The sequence below is a fragment of the Saccopteryx bilineata genome, chromosome 2, assembly GCF_036850765.1.
Source record: "Saccopteryx bilineata isolate mSacBil1 chromosome 2, mSacBil1_pri_phased_curated, whole genome shotgun sequence".
Lineage (NCBI taxonomy): Eukaryota > Metazoa > Chordata > Mammalia > Chiroptera > Emballonuridae > Saccopteryx > Saccopteryx bilineata.
The window spans coordinates 334,664,568-334,672,867 of NC_089491.1; the positions used below are offsets into that span (position 1 = coordinate 334,664,568).

At 40.7% G+C, this 8,300-nt stretch overlaps 1 protein-coding gene across 3 annotated transcripts in view; it reads right to left on the bottom strand.

The window, feature by feature from the left end:
• The window catches only part of CEP41 (centrosomal protein 41), a 43,292-nt gene extending 35,245 nt beyond the window's left edge, over positions 1–8,047 (bottom strand). For 2 of the 3 annotated variants that reach the window (XM_066262311.1, XM_066262310.1), the window contains exon 1: positions 7,868–8,047. In XM_066262311.1, the coding sequence (XP_066118408.1) occupies positions 7,868–7,900 (33 nt within the window). In that variant the 5' untranslated portion in view covers positions 7,901–8,047. The remainder of the gene's footprint in view (positions 1–7,867) is intronic. The other variant, XM_066262309.1, reaches the window with a different exon arrangement.
• Between the last annotated feature and the right edge of the window lie 253 nt (positions 8,048–8,300).

Consider the following 8,300-nt stretch of genomic DNA (forward strand, 5'->3'; position numbering starts at 1 on the left):
AAGGGAGTAGCCAACGTGATGGGTGCTGTCAAGCTAGTGAACAAGAATGCAGATCAAGTAAGAGAAAAACAGAAAAGTGAATTTGGATTACTGAGTCAACTGGGACATGTGGACGCCCCTGGTAGATGTGTCACAGTAATTGACAGGCACAGAAGCAAAAACAGCAGGTTGAGTGAGTGAGTGTGTGTGTGTGTGTGGGGGGGGGGGGAGTAGGAACGAAGAGGACAGTAGCCAGATGGTTTTTTGGGTTTTTTGCCTTGAGAGTTGCTACGGAATAGTTTTCGTTATTTTCTTCTCTTTTGGAAGAAAGGAGATTTGAGAATGTTTACAGGCTAATGGGCTAGATAAAGAGCTTGACAGTGAGGCAGGAAAGTATGGTAACAGGGAGTGGGAAAAGATGAGAGCCTGCTGGAAGGGATAACTTCGATACACTATATTGAAGATAAAGATATAAGATAGGTGGTCATAATGGAGTTCTCATCGGGAGAGAGAAACTGAGAAAGATCATGTTTGGGGTAGTATATTACAGGCTCTTTGAGGGCAACCAAAAATGCCAAAGATCTTCTGAGAGCGCACACACTAGGAGGGTCAAAAAATTATGCCCTGAGTACCCACTGCATCCTGGCTATTTAATTTCTATTCAGTTTTCAAGACCTGGCACCAACATATCTTCCAGGGAGACAGCTAGGGAGGCCCCAGTCAGATAGAAACAGCACTTTATACCATTCACGCCCCTCACTTCCCGTACTTGGGACTGGGGCTCCAGCTTTTGCAGATCGCTGTGAGCTGCCCAAGGCCTTGCCCTAGTGCAGTGGTTCTCAAAGGGTGTGCCCTGTGGTATTCTAGAGAAATATGTGTCTGTTGGAGTTTAGATTTTGGGGGGCAGAGGTGTGGGGAATTGTCTGTAAGCTGACAGTCTGCCCAACCCCCCACCTCACTTGCCTGATTAGGTTGTAAACAGCTGTTAAGCTGTGGTGCTGGATTGTTTACACTACCCCCCATGCTCCCCGGAAAGAGTGGAGGCAAGTTTCTTGTATCCTTTGGTGTAAAGTTCAGATTTGCTAATGGCCTCACTTTGCCCTATAAATAAAGCAAGATGCGTTTTTGGAGTGTGCTTTGTTCTTGCCAGAGCAATTACAGGGCCTTCCTGACCGGTATTTTCTTAATTCCATACCGTTCCCACTTAGGACCTGGAATTACAAGCTGTGCTGGTTCGCAGCATGTGCCCAGATATAAAAATAAATATAGTTACTCTATTATACCATTTCGTTATGGAAATACCACTCTTTTTGTTAACACATCATTATTATATTTATTATTAACACATCATTATATTATTTTTAGATAAATACATCCAAATAAAATGGATAGATTTCTCAAAAAGAAGCGTGATATTGAAGAATCTGATTCTGGAAGTGAGCAAAAGTTAAGTGTAAATAAAATAGGACTTGAAAGCTGACGGTCAGAATTTAATTTATAGCATTTTCCATCACTTAACACTGAACAATACGATTGGATTAGAAACCCATTCATGGAAGCTTCAAGTGATTTTGGTTTACCATTAACAGACGAACTGGCAGCTATATCCACTGATCGTGGATTGATGATTAAACATAAGGAATTGTCTCCTGAAGCCTTCAGAATTTCTATAAAAGAAGAAAATGTGGCAATATCTAAAAAAGCTTTGAACACTTTACTACAATTTTCAACATCCTATTTATGTGAATTAGGATTTTCTACCCTCAACATAATTAAGAGTAAAAAGAGAAGAATTCTTCAATGTATTAACGAGGAAATGAGAGTTTACCTTTCAAATATATGCCCAAACATTGAAGAAATCGCTAGGACACATCAGGCTCATGCTTCTCATAAACACAAGAATGAAAAAACTAACACATTCACACCAGGACCTGCTGAATTTACTAAATCATACTAAGAATGTATCTATATATATAAAAAGATAACATTTTTGTCGTTTTTTTTTATTTTTAACCCCTCTTTTTTAACAAATTTTAAAAAGCATAATTCAAAAAAATGTAATATAAAAATGTTTTTTAATGTCAGAAGAAATTTAATTTTGTCGTATTTATTTAATTTAATTTAATTACCATAAAAGCATGCTTGGACTTAATATTTTTTCTTTAATATTTGACTTAATTATTATAACATATTTCTCAGAAATTTGTATATAGTACATCTACAATTATTTGTAGGATTTTAAATGCGCCCCGAATTCAAAATGTTTGAGAACCACTGCCCTAGTGTGACAGCAGTAAGGACTGCCAAATGGGAAGAAGGTTCGGAGACCCAAGCAACTTGCAGTGCACATGCTGGGGCCACATGAGCAGTGCAAACATCGGGGCCCTTGGAATGTGAAACAAAGAAACAGCTCTCACACTGGGGGTGACAAGGGCGAATTCACCGAAGAAATGGCACTGGAACTGTGTTTAAGGGCTGAGCTTTTATGGACAAAAAGATGGGGGAAAGGAGGAAAAAGTATTCCACGTGGAGAAAATTTTCATAGCAAAGCATTTTTAAAAGCATGTGTTAAGAACACAAATTTGCTGTTCTATCAGCTGGAGAAGGTCCAAGAACAGCAACAATAACAAAGGTAATTGCTGCCAACATTTACTGAGCACTTAACTATGTTGTCAGGCACTCCATAAGCATTATGCTTCCATTATCTCATTTCATCTCCATCACTGCCTGGGAGGTAAACATTATTATCCTCATGTTACATATCCGGAAACAGAGGCATAGAAAGGCAGAGTAACTTCCTGAGGCCACTGAGTGACTTATGGAGGTTAAAAGTGATGGGACCAGCCTGACCTGTTGTGGCACAGTGGATAAAGCATTGACCTGGAAATGCTGAGGTCGCTGGTTTGAAACCCTGGGCTTGCCTGGTCAAGGCACATATGGGAGTTGATGCTTCCTGCTCCTCCCCCCTTCTCTCTCTCTGTCTCTCCTCTCTCTCTCTCTCTCTCTCTCTCTCTCTGTCTCTCCTCTCTAAAATGAATAAATAAAATAATAATAATAATAATAATAAAGCTTATAGTTAAAAAAAAAAAAGTGATGGGACCTGGATTTAAACTGGGCAGTCTGGCTCTGGAGCTTGAGCCCTTACACACTCTACTGCAGTCTCATTCTGGCAAGAGTTCTGACTATGGAGTCCACTGATGGGTTTGAGGAGGTCCATGAGTCCTCTGAAACTGTATGCAAATTTTGTGCATGTGCATTTCTCTGGAGAAAGGGCCCTTGGCTTTCACCAAATTTTCAAAGGAGTTTATAACCTGAAAAGGGTTAAGAACCACAGGTGTATGGAACCCTGTGGTATAAGGTTGGGCATGGATAAGTAAACTCCAAGTGGAGAATCCTGAATGGACTGCATCCTGAAGACAATGGCAGGTACTAACAACGCTGAGCTGTGAGCCACACAGTCAGAAGAGGATTTTGGCAGGTTGGTAATATATGCAAATAAGACTGGGGTTTGGGAACACAAGGATATTGGAGGAGGGAGAAAATGAGAAGTCAGCAATGGAATTTTTCTGAAAGAAAATCACAAAAAAATGAGTGAGATGGTCTGAATCACAAATCATTCAAAAAAAAATGAATGAGCTTTTCCCCCTTTTAAAATGGGACTCACGTTGTGGCATTTCAACTACAACATATGTAATAAGATTTACATGTAAAAGATTTTTTAAAATACCATTACATATTTTGTTTAGAATTTTTCTACGTATCTCCTTATAGTGAAGAAGTCCATAAAATGAAGGGAGTGGGTATCAATTTAAAAACAGCTTCATTTAAGGCAATCTCATATTAAAAATAGGTCTTTTAAAGAACTTATTTTTTAATGAGAGTTTTAATCTGGTCCAATTTAGTAATAAAAAAAGTCTGAGAACAGTTATAGACAGAATTGTGTCCCCCAAAATGCATGCATTGAAGCCCCAATCCCCAATGTAACTGTATTTGGAGACAGGGCTGTTAGGAAGTAATTAAAGTTAAATAGGTCAGGAGGGTGGGACACAAGTCCAATAGGATTAATTTTCTTACAAAAACAGACCCGAAGAGCCTGTTCTTCTTCCACACGTGAACACAGAAAGAAGAAGTCATGTGAGCACATCTGCAAGCCAGGAGAGCTCTCACCAGAAACCAGATTGGCCAGCACTTTGATCTTGACCTTCCCAGCCTCCCAAACCCAAGAGAAAAAAATTTCTCTTGTGCAAGCCACCCGATCTGTGGTATTTTGTTATGGCGGCTCAAGCTTACTAATACAAATATCACCAACAAAACATAAAGAAAAAAAGCAATATGGAGGAAATTGAGACTATGCAGGGGAAAAGATATTTAAAAACACTATTAGAGAAATGAAAATACACATCCACACAAAAACTTGTACAGCCATATGCCACTTAACAAGGATATATTGAGAAATGCAGTCAGGCGATTTCATCATTGTACAAGCATCATATAGTGCACTTACACAAACCTAGCTGATACAATGGAAGGAGGCGCTAACCTATTACTTACCCAGACTATAGGGTATATAGTATATACCATCATTGCATAAGGTCTACCGGAAAGTTCTGTCCGTTTTTGGAATAAAATACAAATTTTTCTTACCATCAATAAACTTTATTAAATAATATAATTGCCATTATTATTAATGATTTCTTGCCAGTGTGAGGGCAATTTGTATATCCCATTTTTGAAAAATGTTTTATCTTTTGATGCGAAAAATTGAATCAGTACTTGTTTGATATCTTCTTCATTTTTGAATTTTTTGCCCTTCAAAAAATTTTGTAAGGACAAAAACAAGTGATAGTCGGAGGGTGCTAAATCCGGGGAATATGGTGGATGCGACAGACATGCTTCTGTAGCATTTCTTCCTTGTTAAAATTCGTAAAAATTACAGTGGCGTAAATGAAATTTATCAGTAGCCATGGATACACTATCACTTCACACATAAGACTAACATGAATCAACTTTGTTTTAGTTAATTTGCTATGTCAGTATGTATACATTAAGTGATAAAAATAGAGAGGCACACATGCACCAAATAAACGTGCTTACATGTTGAAACTTGTGATAGAAACGGACAGAACTTTCCGGTAGACCTTATATATACTGAGTTTCTAAAAAACCTAAAATGTAAGCTTACCATACAACCCAGCAACTATATTTACAGGCATCTATCCCAGAGAAGTAAAAATTAACATCACACAAAGAACTGTACCCAAAAGTTCATATCTTTATTTGTAACAGTCCAACATTGAAAGCAACCAAACATCCTGCAATGGTTAAATAAACTGTTATACATCCATCCACAGAATACTAATTATCAATAAAAAGGAATGAACTATTATTACACACAATACCTTGGAGCATCTCAAAGGACATTACTCTAGTGAGAAAAAGCCAATCTCAGGTCATATACTGCTTGATACCATTTATGTAGTATTCTCAAAAGTGATATAATTACAAAAATGAAGAACGCATTAGTGGTTACCAGGGGTTAAGATAATGAGGGGAAGAAAGTGGATGTGATTAGGAAGGGGTAGTATCAGAGAGATACTGTAGTGATAGAATAGTTCTGTATCTTGATTGTAAAGCCCATACATGTGCTAATCTTGATTATATTAAATATACACATGTGATAAAAAGGCCTAGAACTATATACACACTGTACAAATGCCAGTTTTCTGGTTTGGTATTGGGAAAAACTGGGTGAAAGACATATGGGACTACTTTGGACTATTTTTGCAAATTCCAGTGAATCTAGATTTATTTCAAAATAAAAGATTTTTAATTTTTATTAAGAATTAAAAACATGATGGCATAAATTAAAAACTCAATAGAAGGATTGAAAGATGAAGTTAAATCTCCCAAACAGAACAAAAAGATAAAGATGTAGAAAACAAGAGATACAATTTTTTAAAATTAGAGAATCAGTCATACAGAAGCAACATCAGAATAATGAATTCAAGAAAGAGAGGAGGGAGAAAAGTCAACAACAACCTAATTCAAGAACAATTTTACACAACAGAGACATGAGTTTCTGGTGTCCACCAATATGGATGAAAACAGACTCAGAGCAAGGAATATCTCTGTGAAAGATTTTAACACTGGGGACTAAGAGAAGATCTTACAAGCTTCCAGAAAGGAAAAATCAAGTTGCACACAAAAGAACAGAATGGCTTTGGACTTCTCCACAGCAACGCTGGATGCTAAGAAGACCACAATGCAGTATTTTCAAAATGCTGATGATTTCCAACCAAGAATTATATACTCAACCAAACTCTCAGGCAAATACATATATGTGAAGGCTGAATAACATTTTTAGACATGACTAACATTTTATACATAAATAAAAGTTTTTCTTACGCATTTTCTTAAGAAACTACAGGAACCTGAGTGCCACTAAAACAAGAGAGTGAGCTGGACATCTCCATTTACGACACAACTGTATAATCACACATCCCTGCTCCTCCCTGTAATCTTCTTTTCAACCATATTTCCTGATGTCATTAGCATGGCATCCTCATCAATGAGTAGCCCAAGTTGGGAACCTAAGTCATCTATCACTCTCCTATTTCTCAAAGCTAATCATGAAGTCTTGATGATTTTACCTCTTAATTATTTCTCAATTCTGTCCGTCCTTCCGTGGCCTTATTTTAGATCTCTAACATAATAACCACCCAACCAATTTCCCTATCCTGTTTGGGCTCCTCATAACCATTCTCCACAATGTATCACAACCATGTGCCTAAAATGCAGATGTAATTGTGTCACTCTTTCCTTAAAACTTCTCAAAAGCTCCTCAAATTCTGACCAGAATACAAGATAAATATGGGGCAGTCTGACTGCCACTCTCCGCACCTACCTTCCCCACCTCCATGGTGGAGATTATAATCCATCATGGCACTCTCCCGCAGAGCCTAAACTCAGCCTCGCAGCTTTCTTAACATAGCTATCAGCAGTCACCATGACATGAAACAATTTGCAACTCCTGTCCAGTAGAAAGGCCCTTCCTGACTTTACTCCTGCCACTCTAAAGGGAGCTGCCCGCTCTCAGGGTTCACACCTCCTTAACTTGACTCCTGTTGTCCTACCTATTGTGCTTCGTCACCGGGTTCATGACCTTGGCCATCTCTAGGGCCCTTCTCTTGAGTCCTATCTTTTCTCTGTGCCCTTTTAACATCTTGTTCCCACCACATCGCATTGAAATTCTGTTTACAAATGCCCTTCCTTAGACTGAGCTTACTAAAGAACCAAGGCCTTGACTTACTGGCTTTGCGTTTCTAGCACCTACTGCAAGGTGGGGGAGTCCGATAAACACTAGTTGAAATTGAATGAACACAAATGCAGCAGGGCACTAGGGGTGGAAAAGACAAGAAAGTAAAAGGTCCAACGGGAAGGAGTGAGGGGAACGATACTAATGTCATATTCTGCGTCCTGTCCAAAAGGCTTGGTCTGCTTAGTCCTGATCTTTCTGCTCCACAGTAAGAAAGGATGGCTCCTTTTGATTTTGTTCCTTTAGTGTTCGGGGGGCTTCAACCGTATGTTCCTTATGTTTTGTATCTGCTGCTCCAAGGCTGTAAGCCCGTTGAGGGAAGGGTCTGTGTCTTTATGCACTTCGCTCGTCTCAGTGACAAATACGGGCGTACAGGCCAACAGCCCCCGGCCCAAACTGAAGGGCTTCAGTCCCCCGGCTGCCCGCCCCGCCCCCCTGTCCCTCAGACCCTGCTCAGGCCGCCGCTTCCCGCCTTCCGGGCGGCGGAAGTCGCCCGCTGGTTTCCCTGGCTGCGTAGAGCCTTTTCCGGTGCGCCCGCCCCCTCCGCCTCTCCGATCCGGACCTGGCCCTCACCTCAGGATTCCCAATGTGCCTCCGGACAGACATATTTTCTCCAACCGACCACGCTCAGGGTTCTAGCCTCACCGGTTGCCTCTAACCCTAACTTCCTACCCCCGTAACCGCGTTCAGCCGCCTCCCTACAACCTCCTCTTCGATTGGCCTGCCTTCCCCGGCCAGCCAATGAAGGCCCCGCTTACTATCACTCGGCAGGGTCAAGATAGAGAGACACTCGGCTCAATGGTTGCCAAGGGCAACGTGAGACGCCGGCTGCTGAGGCCTTTTGTGCTCTCGGCAGGGCCCCACTGGCTGTAGCATTAGCGCGGGAAGAGGGGTACGGGGGAGGGGCAGGCCGGCGCCTGCGAGTGGGCGGCTGCGCGGGTCCCCATGGGGGAGGGACGCAAGAGAGGGGAGGGGGCTGGTGGTGGTGGTGGTGGGTAGGGGAAAC